Consider the following 15709-nt stretch of genomic DNA (forward strand, 5'->3'; position numbering starts at 1 on the left):
CTGTTCTCCGGTGCTGTCCGCTACAGGGACAGAACTCGGGTCTGGAGCATTTGCTTGTAAGAGCGCTCTTGAGCGCTGTGTGTGTGTGTGCCTCCCTCCAAAAAATAAAGGATTAGCCCGAGGTCCCTGGCCCAGCTCAGGGAAACTTGGCGAGTGAATGAGTGTGAGTACCCGTGCCATAGTAGCGCCGGGAAGGTGCTGGCCTTGCATGGAGCTGACCCAGACTCCCTGGCACTCCATCGGGGCCCCTGAGCCCCTCCAAGAGCAGTTCCCGAGTGCAGAGCCAGAGTGACCCCTGAGCACTAACAAACTAACAAATGTGAGCTTGACGAGTGCCTTGGGTGCAGGGTGGTGTGGCAGGGCCTAGCGGCAGCTCACCCGTGCCCTCGTGTGTCTGCCCGCAGCTTTGCTACGACTACAAGTTTGACTTCGAGGATGACCAGCACAAGATCCCATGCCACTGCGGGGCCGTGAACTGCCGCAAGTGGATGAACTGAGCCCCCAGCCCCGTGGGCCCGCAGGCGGAAGGGGGTGCTTTTCTCACGTAGAACTCTCTGGAAACAAGCTTTGGGGAGCTCTGCTTTCCTCGGCCTCTAGCGTCCCGAGGCGGGCGGAGAGCCAGGACAGTCCAGCACTTTTTTGGTTTCTTTTCTTTCTTTTTGTGGGTGGGTTTCGTTTGTCTGTTTCTAGTCTCACTGAGGAGAAACTTCTTCTGGGGCAAAGAGCCGACGGCTGCCCTGCCCCGGGCAGGCCTTCCTATGAATGTAAGACTGAAATCACCAGCGGAGGGACAGCCGAGGGCTGGCCACGGCCTCCAGACGGTCGGACTCGCGTAGACACCACTGAACCAGGAATGTACGGATGCCTCCTTAGGGCCGGAGCTAAGGGATGATAACTTGCACTAAACACACTTAAATACTTGATTCCATGAGTCAGTTTATTGTAGTTTTTGATTTCTGTAAAATAAGAGAAACTTTTTGTATTTATTATTGAATAAGTGAATGAAGCTATTTTTAAATAAAAGTTAGAAGAAGCCAAGCTGCTGCTGCTACCTGCAGAACTAACAACCTGTTACTCTGTACAAAGGTGTAAATATTTTGAGAAAAAAAATTACAGTATAAAAATAGTTATTGACCAAATGCTACCAGGCTCTGCAGCAGCTCGGGTGCTTATAAAACGTTCATAGGGATGTCACAATATAATTTTGCGTTCCCTAAGTATGCCATTTTAATTATGTAATAACCAAATTTTGGACCTAGAGTGTTTGGGGCTTTTTGGAACTGAAGGTGTCTTAGTACTGCGTTGTTTTGTACACCTTCTTTTCTTCCTCCCTTCCTTTTTTCCGCTGAGATGAAGCGTGTGCTCCGGCTACCACTTTTGTAGCTGTTTTGGTAATTTAAACTAATTTTTTCATATTATATTGTTGCATCCCTACTTCTTCAGTCAGGTTTTTTTGTGCTTATTACAATTTGTGATAACTGTGAATAATTGCTTACAAATACACCCCAGTTGGAGGCTGAATTTTCTTCAGCAAGAGTAGTTTCGATTAGAGCTTCGTTTCAGGCCACCAAGAATCATGTAAACACACAGGATGGTCGGGAGCCGCCGGGCCCTCGCGCTCACCCAGCGTGGGCCTTGGCGGCATTAGGGTTTCGGGCGATGTGATTTTAAATGTGTTTGTATGAACTGTTTGTTTACATTTCTTTTAATAAAGGAACACACTGTTTTGTGTTTGCTCGTAGGAACTTGACCCACATTTGGAGCCAGGTTAGCTTTTTACTTTGTACTTACAATGCCGGTACTGACCTTTCCCGGGCTGACTAGATATGGGGTTTTGTGCGCACAATTCCATGGTGGAGCCGCAGTGGCGGCGCTGCTGCACCTGTAATTATGGCATGATGTATTTTTATCGGACAGAGAAATCAATTGTATATATTTTTTCTTGATAAATAGCTGTATGAAATTTGTTTCTTGAATATTTTTCTTCTCTTGTACAATATTCGACATCCTGCCAGTATTTGTTCCACTGCGTCTGGTTTGTTCTGTTTTCTGTTCTGTATCTAATGTTGGCAAAATTGAATTTTTTGAAGTATACAGAGTGTTATGGGTTTTGAAATTTGTGGACACAGATTTAGAAGATCATCATTTACAAATAAAATATTTTACATCTATGCAAGTGCCTGCGTCTGCTGGCCCTCTCAGGCTCAGGCGGTGCCCCCCCACGGGGGGGGATGGGACGGGACTTGGGAATCTGTACCTTGTCAGGTCCCCATGGGGATCACAAGAGGCTGGACCCTGGCTGGACTTGCAACATATGATGATTCTATTCTAAAATGATTTGACGGGCCGGAGAGAGAGAGCATAGTGGTAGGGCATTTGCCTTGCACACGGCCAACAAAGGACAGACTCCAGTTCAATTCCTGGCATCCCCTATGGTCCCCTGAGCCTGCCAGGAGCAATTTCTGAGCAGACCCAGAAGTAACCCGAGCACCGGTTGATTTGGTCGGGGGGATCCTTTCGATACCTGTTTACCCCAGAGTCTGACAATTTCCACTTCTGGTTATTTTCCCTTTCTCTAATGAACATCTTATTGATCTTATTGATGTTCATTGAAGTTTAGTTGACAAAGGTCAACTAAAGAATTTTCAGAGTTGGCATGACTTACTTAGACTGAGGAGGGAATGGGCAAGCTAAGGGATAGGCACAGTTCCAGCTCAGCAAACCTTTAAGTCCTGCCCAGGTGTGGGGCCTATCCCAGGAGGCATCAGGAAGACAGATCAGTGGCCTCTCGGGTTAACAGCACAGAGCACAACCAGGGGAGCCTGCTGCTGAGAGAACTTGGCGTTCTTGGGATAGAAGTGGGTGTTTGCTGCATAGGACTTTGTAAGTCTTGTTGGTGTAGTTCCTGGCTACAACTGCAGGAGGCTGGTTCTTGAGGTAGTCATTGTCACATTATTGGCATAAAGTTGATTGTAATTTCAGATGTTTGTAAAGACTTTCAAAAGCAGTTTTAAGACTTGAGGGCACGTGCAATAACCCCCGTTTCTCCATCAGCTTGGCAGCACCCGCATACACGGTTCCACATCATGGGCTACACTTGCTTCAGGCTGACCACTGCCTGGTCCCAGATCCAATGCAAGAGCTAAGCTGCCACAGGCGTGTCCTGGAGAGCTCCCGCCCCACAGAAAACCAGCTGCAGATCCCCCTCACTGGAGCTGTTTCTCAGTTACTAAGCAGTCAGAGTGTCTTGCAGTTATGGAGCAATGCATTGGCTGGTTGTTTCGCAGAGAAGTCGTCAGAGCTCATCTTTCCTGACAGTGCTGTTAATCTTGTGGCAGATTTTGAAGTTGTTTCTGGGCCTACAAATGGAATTTTCACGAATAGTGCCATGCCACCAGCCTTTCGATTCCTATGGAGCACACATTTCCTTACCCTTCTCTGGGTCTCATTTTGTGCTTCTCTGCTGGCACTCTCCTGCCAAACTCTGTGTCGGCTGTGATTCAGTCCCTGGCTTCATCCTCCAAAATTTGAGGAGGTTACAGCAATTTGGGAGTCTCGGGATTAGGCAGAGGAGCCACATCTGGGTCCTGAGTAGCGCCCATGATTTTACCATTTGGAATCACAAGTTTCTCACCGTCCTGGTGTATACACACTGCCCAAAGTGAGAGGAGATAGGGAAAAACACAACAAACAAGAAATCCCAGGTAAGTAATCAAAAGGATTCTTTATTCTTAATGTAGATAATTCATCAAAATAATTTATAATCGTTAACTGACTCTTAAATATCTTTTTACAAATAATGCTTCTTCTGAGATTTAAAAGTACTAAGGTTTCATTCACTTAAAAATCATCAGTTGAGAGAGAACACATCACCTCCCGTGAGGACAGCAAAAAAATCCAACAAGCTCCACGTAAGCTGTCCCAATACCACAGACACAGCATGTCCCTGGCTGGTCCTGCACTCCACAGCCCGTTGACAAGCTCCAGTTCTTGCCAGAGCTCACTTGGGCAACCTTGTCCGGAGTTTCTGCACCTGACGGCCCACGGCACTCCTCAGCCTTCCAAACGCCACTGCTGCATGGGGGAGCCGTCACAGATTGCCATGGCAACAAAGCCCTTGGAGCTGAGGGGGTCAACCCCTTTGAGGCACTGCCCGAAGGACACTTGGTATAGCCGGTTGTTCTTCTGGAAAGGAAGGAGAGAATAACTTTCACCAATAAGTTATTGCCAGAATTTGGTCATAACAAGAGAATGCCTAAGAAGGCCGGAACACTTGAGACTGGGCAGACTCAGGGAGAGGGCGGAGTCCCCCCTCTCACCCCGAAAGTCCACTGCTGGGAGCCCCCAGCCCCGTGGCATTTCATAAGCCATGGTGGATCTGATGAGCGGGTTTCAGGCATGTCCAGGCAAAGGAGATTGTTTAACACCAGCTCATGTTCTTCATTGTACGTCCAGACCTAAAAGACAAGACAGGCCCGCGTGAGGCATTTCAAGGTGTGAGAAGAAGTGGAACACTATCACTGTTCCATCATTGACATCTTCAGGTGATCTGGATATCCTCTCAACAGACTAGAAACAATGCTGGGTATGCAAAGAGCCTACCAGACAGAGGTCTGAGCAGCTGCACAAGACCAGTGCGAAAACGATCCAAGGGCTGTCATGTCCCTAGACCACTCAGTCACAGGCTCACATCCTGCATACATGGAGCTAAGGGGCATGTGACATTCTGTGCTGACAGGACACTGCATAGGACACAGTCTGGAAAAAACATCTGAGATTACAGCCAGATACTGACTGCAACAAGGGCTTCAATGTCTGCATCCCACTGCTCTTGTACTCAGAAATGTACAGGCAGCCTTGAAGACCGTGTCCAGGATCTGAGCTTCTGGAAGCTCCTAGAAATGTGGTCCAAAAGAACATGCCCTGCTGCATATCCACAACTATCTCTATCGGTCCAGAGGCCACCCCCCTGCTCCTCTTCTTCTGGAGGTACCACCGCACCTTGATGTTTCCCAATAGGACTTTCTGCTCACCCTCAGCCCCACAAAGAGCCCAGTGGAGCTCGTAGCTAGGAGGACAGAGCAAGGCCCAAAGCACCCACCTGGCTGGGGTCTGTGTCATCGCAGGCCTTGAGCACCACGAGGCCTCCCTTTTGACTCGGGTGGCCCCGGGCCACCAGACACAAGCTGGACTGGAGGTGACGGAGCTGTGAGAGGTGAGATAAGATGAGGGTTGGATGAGGCCCCAGAGTAGTAGGACCAGGATGGACGTGGCGGGTGAGTCGGGCGCATCCAGGCAGAGCTTTTAGAAGCTGTGCGCAGCAGCCATGCTCATCTCATGATGCCCTGTTGGCAGGGTCACAGTTCAGAGCCAACCCTCCTGAATAAAAAAGCTTACAGGTAAACTGCCAAAAGTATAAATGGGGACTGAGGGTTAGGTTACCAGGCCTGTATGTGACCACACCACCACGAGTGGCTTCAGAGTAACGAGTCATACACTCTCCCCTCCCCACCAAATAACAAAAGCATAGGAAGTACCACCAGGTGTCGACCCCCCCCCCCCAATAACTAGACAGCGCCTGTATCAAGGTGACAGTTTCCAGGAGCCTCATAGTAGTAATAATAATAATAATAAAAAGAATCGAGATCCAAACTACAAGCTAAAAACAAAATAGACCTATTACGCTGGTAGATCTGGGAGTCCGGGGTGGAAGTATGGGATGCAAGCAGGGAACTCTGGTGGTGGGAATGGCCCTAATTCGCTGTCACTGTGATGCCTAAAATACAACTATGAAAGACTTTTAATTCACAATGGTCTCAATAAAAATATTTAAAAAAAGAATCCGAGACCCAGAAAGTTCAAAGCCATTATTAGGGGCCTTCCTAGGTCCTCAGTGCCACTTACTAACTGGCCAGTCTACCTTACCCGTCCACGCTGAAGGACTTTGGGGCGCTTGGGTCCTCTGTTGATGAAAAGGGGCTGCTGAGGTTTGGCGTTTGGTCCAGATACCTGCATCTCTGGGTAAATGTTATCCAAGTACCACTGAAACGATTTACAACCCAACTTCTTCCTTAGTTCAACACGCTCGTCGATATTTCCATAGCTTTTGGTCCTCAGATAAGGCCTCAAGGAAAAATACTGCTCCTAAATTCAAAGAATGAACACAGAATTTAAATTCAAGGAACAGATTTGGGGGGGGGGCTTTAAAACAAATATAATGCAACTATATTTTAGTACTTATTTTTCCTTTGGCTTTCAGGTCATACCTGGTGATGCTCAGGGCTTTCTCCTGGAGGCCGTAGAGGGGACTGGGAATAGAACCCAGACTGGCCACATGCAGGGCTACAGCCCTACCCACTGTCCAATGCCCCAGCTCTAGCCACAGAATTAGCAGTTCTTCAACTCTAGTCTTAGGACTCTGAGATTTGCTTAACAAATCCATTTATCATTGCCAATCTTCCCTGGATAATTCCAGGAAATGTACTGCCAAGTGAGTACTTGATCCGATTTTAAGAAGATTCTCCTGGTGTAAACAAACAACTTAAATACAGTTCAAATGTCTCAAGTCTCCTATCTCTATATTTTGTATCAATTCTCACTTGCTGCTTGGATATATTTTTGAAAAATATAACTTCATGAAAACAAAATGGAAGTTAAAATGAAGTACGGGGGGGTTAGAGACTCACCTGGCACCAGGAGTCATCCTAAGTGTAGAGCCAGAAGTGGCTCAAATAAATGAAATTAAGTGAAATATTTGCATATGTGTTTTATATAATTATTAATACACCCAGGCCAGTTATCTGAACAAGTTAAATGTGATTACAAAATCTTCACTGAACTTTCCAGTTACATTTTATTCACGGGTCTATTATGTCTTTTGAATCTATTTTTCATCCACACAAGATTTTTAAAATAATATCTTTATTTAAACACATGATGGTAGTTGGGTTTCAGTCATAAAAAGAACACCCCCCTTCACCAGTGCAACATTCCCACCACCAATGTCACCCATCTCCCGCCTCCCCTCCACCCACTGCCTGTACTTGAGTCAGCCATTCTACTTCTCATGTCAACATTAGTCATTTGGAAAATACTAGTCCACTTGGTTGTGTACTTCTTCCAAATAGCGACAAATCTCTGATCCATCATCATAAATAGCATCAGTGACCTCATAAGAAAAATCCCAAGTTCACAATGCCATGGCAATAGTTTCCCTTTCTTTGGGGTAGTTTTGGGAGGCCACACCTGGTGATGCTTAGGGGTTACTCCTGGCTATGCGCTCAGAAATCACTTCTGGCTTGGGGTACCATATGGGATGCTGGGGGGATCGAACCACAGTCCGTCCTAGGCTAGCGTGTGCAAAGCAGATGCCTTACCACTTGCACCACTGCTCAAGTCCAGTAGTTTCCTCGACTTTCACCCAAAAGCTTAAATTGTGTATTATCTGGAACAAATGCTACTGCATCTTCCCCTCGTCCCCATTTTGGGGTCACACCCAGCAATACTCAGGAATACGGGGTGCCAGAGATGGAACAAGGTCTGCCCCCCTGCACTACTGTCCGTTGCTTGTTTTCCGAGAAGCTATTGGTGCCTGTTGAGGCCAAGATACGTCTGTCTGCCAGCCCCAACTATGAATAGGAGGCTGGGTGTGTTGTTACATGGGTCTTGCATGGAGAAAAGGACATAGCCTACTCCACAGGACGAACAGCACATGGTAAATACTCTCGCTTACATGCTGAGGCTTCATCCAATTATTCCTACAGAACCAGTTCAACAATGGTGCTCGATTCTTTTGGGGGGCAGGGCCCATGTGAGTTTGTTGATGACGCTGGAGGGTCTGGGTGAAACGTCTTGTCTGCCTAATCAGTGCAATAGATACTCCTCGCTTAACGACCTATCTGTTTACACTTGCACTTACGACCATCTCTTCACCGTTACTTTATTTTAAATATCCTTTTTTCATCTTGCCCACTCTACAGTACAGTACCGTGGTTTTTGGTGCTTTAGTGGAACTACTTTACTGATTTTATGTTTTATAATACATTGCAGTACTGTGTGTAAATGACACAACCTATGCAAATTAAAACAAGTGGAAGTTTTCAGTTTGATCTTTCTCGTTATTTTACGTATTCAGAATACTGTATTGTCAATACTATGCATATACTGTACTACTGTTTTCAGTACATGCAGTTCCTCACTTAACGACCAATTCGCTTAACGACCAAGCCGTTGAATAGGAACATGGTCATTAAGCGAGCAACATCTGTACTAACACAGGGAAAGCAGCAAACAAGGAGAACTCGTTTTCACCTGTGGCCAGAGCTCCCAAACCTGACAGAGCCTCAAAACAGAAGTTTATAAGCCAAGCACAAATGTTCACTTCGCAGTATTTTCACTTCACAGAGTGCAACCCAGATGTCCTCTAAACAGACATGGGAAAAGAGGCCCTTTCAGTGGTGAGACAGGACAGCCAAGAAGTCAGGTGAAACAGGCAGGAAGAGCTGACTCCAGTGCAGCTGCAGTGTGTCTGGAGAGGCACATAAGGGGTCTCCAGGGTCTGAGATGATGGGGAGGGGTGATACCTCAACAAAGTGCCTCTGAGGGGATTGAGACCCAGTGCCGCACTTACCTTGTGTGTGAAAGGTCCCAGGTTAGATTCCTGGGGTCCTGGGTAGAGCCTCTGAGCAGACTGTCACAGGAACCCCGAGAGCCAGAGTTAGAGTGCTATGAGTCGGAGTGCCCAGTGTCTGGAAACTGACCTCACCTTGTACTCGTCCAGCCAGACGTGGGCCAGCCGCAGCGAGTTGTGCGCCATGGTATCCTGGCCTGCGGGGGAGCCGTAGGGGCGCCTCTTCCGGAAGATGTGGCCCACTCGTGAGCACGGGATGATGAAGAGCTTCCCACCGCACATCCAGATCTGGGGAAGCAAGCAGGGGGTCAGCGGCCTCTTGAGGCTGCAGCCACTTAAAACCTGCCATCAAGCGGCACTTAGCCTGCGCATTATAGCACTTACTCTTCAGGACTAAGCCAAGAAAACTCAACTGGCTGCCCCTCTCAGTTCTCAGGGGTGTCTTGTTTGTGGGCATTCCTGGCTCTGCTCCAGGGACTAGATGTGGTGTTGGGTCATGGACCAGCTACACTAAGCAGGCATTTCACCTTTGTACTGTCTCTGTAGCCCCCAGAAGTTTGCTGTTGCTTTTAAAGAAATAAAATACGGACTAGGACCATACCCTGTTCCCTTAGCTCGAAGAGCAGGAACACGGGTTTTGCACACAGTGGCCACAGTAGAATCCCTGGCACCAAACAGTCCCTGAAACACTGGTGGGTCTCTCATCATATATACATATATGTATATATATGATGATAAAATACGTATTTTATATACAGCTATAAAATTAAGGCATCCAAATATATTTCATACACATTAATTGAATCTCCATTCAATAAACATTTATAACATTAAAGATTTTAGTTTTAATCTTTTTTGTTTTGTTTTTGGGCCACCAGTGGTGCTCAGGGCTTATTCCTGTCTCTGAGCAGAGGGACCACTCCTATAGTGCTCAGGGGGACGACATAGGGAGCCGGGCAAAATGCCTCAAGCGCTATCCTATTTTTTGTTTGTTTGTTTTTGGGTCATACCCGGCAGCGCTCAGGGGTTACTCCTGGCTCTATGCTCAGAAATCGCTCCTGGCAGACTCGGATGCCAGGATTCGAACCACTGTCCTTCTGCATGCAGCAAATGCCCTACCTCCATGCTATCTCTCCGGCCTCACAACTACTACCCTATTGCTCAGGCCCTTAGTTTTCAATTTTGCCTGTAGTTACTAGTTTATGAACTCATAAAAATAAGAACACTGAACAGTGTCTATCATTCTTTCCATCTTTAAAATTCTAACAATTGCTGGCAGCCAAGTCCTTTTCAGCCGCTGGTTCTCACAGGTGCCTTGGTTGAGTCCCTGCTAAGGTTTTTCTGCCCACTTGACCGTCCTGGCTAGTGCTGCTCCTAGGCTAGACAGAGCATCTCTTTGGGAACGTTCCCAGTGGTGAGAGAAAGAAAACACATAACGTGCTCACGCACAGAGCACTCCATTGTGAGAGAGGGCACCCAATCCAGCAGCTAGTCCATCGTAGGCAGGGAGCAGCCACCCCTTCATCCTGACTAGTCTGCTACAATTTCCTTCCAGGCAGCAGGGCCAGAACAGACTGGACTTGGGCAAAGAACTTGCATACAGCTAGAGGATTGTTTTCCTGCCATCAGTGACAGCCAGAAGTGGAGACAAATTGGCGATGCCAGGAAGCTCTTCTGCCCTGGCTCCTGGGCTGGCCTCCTGCTTCCTGCCTACCTGCCTGTACACGGGTCTCCCTGACATGTGTTCATAGCAGTGTCTGGGCTGCAGACATTAAGCTAGAACTCAGTAAGGGCAGAAATTAGGGCTCCTCCCCTGGTTCAACTGGAAATGCAAGGTCAGAAATAAGGTGATTGGCATCTCTGAGCATTCACTTTAAATATATATTGGGGTATTAAAACCAAATAAATAAATAAAATTCTAACAATCAGGGGCCAGTACAATTAATTCCTGAGTGCAGAGCTAAGCGTAACCCTTGAGCATTGTGAGGTGTAACCCATAAAAATAAGAAATACAAGTCTAGGGGGCCAGAAAGATAGCACAGCGTGGTAGGGTGTTTGTGAAGGACGGTGGTTCGAATCCCGGCACCCCATAGGGCCCCCCAAGCCTGCCAGGGGTGATTTCTGAGCGTAGAGCCGGGAGTAACCCTGGAGTGCTGCCAGGTGTGACCCAAAAAAACAAAACCAAAAATATACAAGTCTATCTTGTAAACATACCCTGCGGCTACAGAGAAAGTATAGTGGGGAAGCGCTCGCCTTACATGCAGTGTGCAGGGATTCAATCTCTGGAACCCCAGATGATGTACCTCAACACCTCCAGTAGTGATTCCTGAGCCACGGGCAGGGAGCAGGCCAGAGCACGCTGGGCTGGGAAGACAGCACAATGGCACAGAACTTGTTGAGCTTGCTCGCTCCCCATGCACAACCCGGCACCGTACCAAGGCCATACACAGAAACACTGAGTTGCAGGCTGCAGAGATGGCAAAGGGGTCACAGTACAGCCTTGCATGTGGCCAGTCACGGGCGATTACAATCCTGAGGCCAAATGGTACCCCTGAGCATTGCTGGGTTTGGCCTCCAAACACAACCAAAACAAAAGCTCTCAGGAAGTGTCTGCCGTAGGGGCAGTCTGGGGTTGGAGCTATAAGAAGGGAACTGCCAGAGGTGTTTGCCTTGCAAGCAGCCGATCCAGGACCAAAGGTGGTTGGTTCAAATCCCGGTGTCCCATATGGTCCCCCGTGCCTGCCAGGAGCTATTTCTGAGCAGACAGCCAGGAGTAACCCCCTGAGCACCGCTGGGTGTGGCCCAACGACCAAAAAAAAAAAAAAGGAACTGCGTGGTGATAAAACATTGGGGAGGGGTTGGGTTAGATTATTATAGGATCAAAACCTAACTATCAATTTTTTAACTCTGCATCTTGTGGTAATTTGTTAGGGGGGCCCTAGAGCCCCCCCTACATATGCATCAAGACAATACATTTATAATCATTAAATAAACTTTTTTGGTTTTTGGGCCACACCCAGCGGTGCTCAGAGGCTGCTCCTGGCAGGCACAGGGGACCATATGGGATGCCAGGATTCGAAACACAGTTGGTCCTGGGTCGGCCGCTTGCCATGCCATCGCTCTGGCCCCAATTCATTAAATCTTTGTACAATAAATCCAAGGCTTCTTGCCTGCTTCAAGGATGCTTTGTGGTAAAGTAGCGCATAAAGTAGTAGTAGGTAAATAATAAAGCATGTCAGAAAATTACCCGAAATGATATTTCTAAGTTTTCTCCTCCCCATATATCCATGCCGCTATCGTACTGTCCAAGCTCATTGAAGTAGTGCCGATTCATGGCAAATAGTCCTCCGGCCATTGTGGGCGACCTAGAAAAGGAAATTCATTCCTACACCGATTCGATGGCAAATCAGGTTCTGACCTGTTGATGTAATGGCAGTTGAACCTGGGCATGCCCCTTGAGCACGCCCCTATCATGCTGGGTATAAAAGGGAAAACTTGGACCTTTTGGGGGGGGGGGGCAGAATAGTGACCAGAACAGTGCTTGCCGGCTCATGGAGGCGCTGAAGATAAAGCATCAGTGAGATGCTACCTGCTTTGTATCTATTCCTCTCTCTTTCTTGACTCAGGCCTTCCCCAGCCATGGCTGGTGAGTCCCTCTCCCCCGCCGTCTCCCTGAAACCCCCAGGTGGCATTAGCAGGCCTCAAACTCCAGGAGAAATAAAAAGTATACTTGGTTTCTACTTCTCTCTCCTCTCTCAATCGCAAGTGGGCAGTAGCTACAGATTGGTGTCCCCGGGTAGGCATGAGGCCCCACCGGCAACTGGGCCCATAGGCCCCTAGAAGCCTTGCAGCACCAGGCCCTGGCAGCCTTGGGCCTCCGAGCAGCAGGTAGACTTGCAGTAACCTGCAGAAGCCCAGCAACCTTGTAGATTACTGCAGTAAATTCTATAAAACTCACCCATTCATCCTATTTCTGTTTTTGAAAATTCAGGGAAGCTCTGAAATATTACTAATGAAAACATGACTAATTTTGAAGCTTATCTCCCCTGGTATCAGGGTGTCATTAACTGGCTATTTCATGACACCATTTGTACCTGGTAAGTGCACTGTCCTGAGTATCAAACGTACTTTTCGTTTTCTTTACGACAGCCACAGACAGCAATTCACAGAAAGCAGGTTCTCTGGCTCTCAAATCTCACAGACCTGGCACTGTAATCTCACTGGCCACAGGGTAGTCCCTCGCACCCCCATGTGGTTCCCCAAACCTCACCAGAAGTGATCCCTGAAAAGAGCCAGGGGTAAAGCCTGAGCACTGCCAGGTGTGACCCTCCAAAACAAAAGATTTAAAAAATGAATACAGGACTACATTAAACTGAGAAGCTTCTGCACCTCAAAGGAAATAGTGACTAGGATACAAAGGCCAGCCACAGATGGGAGAAACTATTCACCAAATACCCATCAGATAAGGGGCTAATAACGAAGATATGTGAAGTACTGACAGACTTTAACAAGAGAAAAACATCTAACCCCATCAAAAAATGGGGAGAAGAAATGACACTTCCATTTTTTTTTTTTTGGTTTTGGGCCACACCCGGTAACGCTCAGGGGTTACTCCTGGCTATGCGCTCAGAAGTCGCTCCTGGCTTGGAGGACCATACGGGACATCGGGGGATCGAACTATGGTCCGTCCTAGGCTAGTGCTGGCAAGGCAGGCACCTTACCTCTAGCGCCACCGCGCCGGCTCCTGAAATAACACTTTCTTAAAGAAAAAATACAGATGGTCAAAAGGCACATGAAAAAATGCTGCACAAATCACTAATCATCAGGGAGATGCAAATCAAAACAACAATGAGGTACCATCTCACATCACAGAGACTGGCACATATCACAAAGAACAAGAACAATCAGTGCTGGTGGGGATGTGGAGAGAAAGGAACTCTCATTCACTAATAGTGGGAATGCTATCTAGTCCAGACTTTCTGGAAAACAACAATATGGAGATGCCTCAAAAAACTAGAAATTGAGCTCCCATATGATCCAGCTATACCACTCCTAGGGATATGCCCTTGGAATACAAAAACACAATACAAAAAAAATGACTTTTGCACACCTATATTCATTGCAGTACTATTTACAACTGCCAGAATCTTGAAACAATCCAGATGCTTGACAACAGATGAGTGTCTAAAGAAACTGTGGAATACTATAGAATACTACGAAATACAGAGTGGAATATTAGGCAGCTGCCATGAAAAATGAAGTCATGAAATTTTCCTATATATGGATGGACATGGAATCTATTATGCTGAGTGAAATAAGTCAGAGGGAGAGGGATTTCTCTCACAAAACAGTCTCACTCATCTGTGAGATTTAAGAAAAATAAAAGACAGTATTTTAATACGACACAGAACCAATAGAAATGAGGGCTGGAAGGACCGGCCCACAGTATGAAGCTCACCACAAAGGGTGGTAAGTTCAGTTAGAGGAATAATTACACCAACAACTCTCATGATAATGGTAGTGAGAGGAATAGAATTCTTGTCTTGAAGACTGGCAGGGGGGGAGGGAGAGGGGGGGGGGAGATATTGGAGGCAGGAAGGTTACACTAGTGAAGGGGTATACTTTTTATGACTGAAACCCAACTACAAACATGCCTGTAACCATGGTGCTTAAATAAAGATATTTAAAGATATTAAAAATCAATACAAACCCCCCAAATTATGGAAATTTAAAAGTCAACGAAAATAAGGAAAACATAAGGAAGCAGACTTAACAGACTGGATAAAACGCCCTTACTTGATGGGGGCAGTAGCTCCCTCTGGCCTGCTTAGTTCCGAGGGGGGAACCAGGTCCCACTTGAAGTGCAGCCCCCAATTGAAGCCGCCCCGCACCACAGGGGATGAGCTGTAAGCCAGCGTGTCGGCGCTGATGATGTCGATCACAGGACACACCACGGTGTGACGGTCCTGGTGGATGGCGGCCAGCAGCGGCTGCAGCCACATAGCATTCACCTCACAGTGGCTGTCCAGAAACACCAGGACTTCCCCTGTGGAAACACAACACACGCTGTGTTACTGAGCGATGGCCGGCAGAATGAGGGCCCCTTGGCTTTCTTGCCATCCCACAACCAATATGAAATAAGTGAGCCCAAGGGAAATTGAAAAGGCTTATTAGTGGTAGCAGTGAAGACATTCTCCTTGGTGAAATCCGGATTGACAGGGAATGTTAAAGAAAAACATTAGAGCTAGAATATAACCCAGTGGTGACAGCATCCTGGGTTTGAGCCAGGGACTCTTTGGAGAGAGGAAAGGCCATCCTGGGTGCCTGAACAGGCGGCAGTTAGTCGCACCAGTAGCGTGAGCTGCTCCGATCATCCGTCCACGGATCAACCCCTCGCGCTGCTCATTCCTGATGATTCTGACTTTTCCAGGGAGGTACTTTTGGGCATACTGGTCCAATTCTCCTTTCAAATCATCTGGAAGGAAGGGGCCCATTACCAGCCGAACAGACACTCAGACCTTCCCGCCGCTCTGCCAGAGTATTTGGAGAGTGCAACGAGTGAGCAAGTCAACACAGAACAGTGTGCTCTGTTGTAGGAAGAAGTGAAGAATGGATGTGAGAGTTTGCTACCAGCCACAACAGTCACCCTAGTCACGGATTCACTTTTCTGTTCTGGTTTTAGTCCAAACCTTGGACTCCTGAGCAACAGCATTTCCCCCAGAGGAAAAGAGCAACAATCTGAGTGTTTGGAATGGGAGAAGAATGGCTAAATATTAAGCCTACCAGTACGGGCTGACCAAGGGTGTGTGTGTGTGGCAGGGGGGTAGGCCACCAAACCCCAAGTGCCTGTTCTTTCTGTGCTCCAGATGTGCAGTTTTTGTTTCTTTTGGGGCCACACCCAGGGGCACTCAGCCGTTACTCCTGGTTCTGTGCTCAGAAATCACTCCAGGTAGGCTTGGGACATCTTTGGGATGAAACCCAGGACAGCCGTGTGCAAAGTAAATGCTTTACCTGCTGTGCTATTGCTCTGGTCCCATGTGAATTTTTTTTTGATTTTTGGGCCACACCCGGTAATGCTCA

General features: G+C 47.5%; 2 protein-coding genes across 2 annotated transcripts in view; one reads left to right on the plus strand and one right to left on the minus strand.

Moving 5' to 3' along the window:
- Nucleotides 1-2171, plus strand: part of KMT2C (lysine methyltransferase 2C) — a 214602-nt gene extending 212431 nt beyond the window's left edge. Inside the window, 1 exon segment of the mRNA XM_049785972.1 lies at nucleotides 405-2171. Within this exon segment, the coding sequence (XP_049641929.1) occupies nucleotides 405-497 (93 nt within the window). The 3' untranslated portion in view covers nucleotides 498-2171.
- Nucleotides 2172-3705: 1534 nt separating this feature from the next.
- Nucleotides 3706-15709, minus strand: part of GALNT11 (polypeptide N-acetylgalactosaminyltransferase 11) — a 34267-nt gene continuing 22263 nt past the window's right edge. The window contains exons 5-12 of the mRNA XM_049785277.1: nucleotides 14979-15104; nucleotides 14426-14675; nucleotides 11877-11994; nucleotides 8765-8917; nucleotides 5926-6144; nucleotides 5102-5206; nucleotides 4320-4457; nucleotides 3706-4185 (exon numbers count right to left, since the gene is read on the minus strand). Coding sequence (XP_049641234.1) covers nucleotides 4054-4185; nucleotides 4320-4457; nucleotides 5102-5206; nucleotides 5926-6144; nucleotides 8765-8917; nucleotides 11877-11994; nucleotides 14426-14675; nucleotides 14979-15104 — 1241 coding nt within the window. The 3' untranslated portion in view covers nucleotides 3706-4053. The remainder of the gene's footprint in view (nucleotides 4186-4319; nucleotides 4458-5101; nucleotides 5207-5925; nucleotides 6145-8764; nucleotides 8918-11876; nucleotides 11995-14425; nucleotides 14676-14978; nucleotides 15105-15709) is intronic.

Source organism: Suncus etruscus, chromosome 13, assembly GCF_024139225.1.
Source record: "Suncus etruscus isolate mSunEtr1 chromosome 13, mSunEtr1.pri.cur, whole genome shotgun sequence".
Taxonomy (NCBI): domain Eukaryota; kingdom Metazoa; phylum Chordata; class Mammalia; order Eulipotyphla; family Soricidae; genus Suncus; species Suncus etruscus.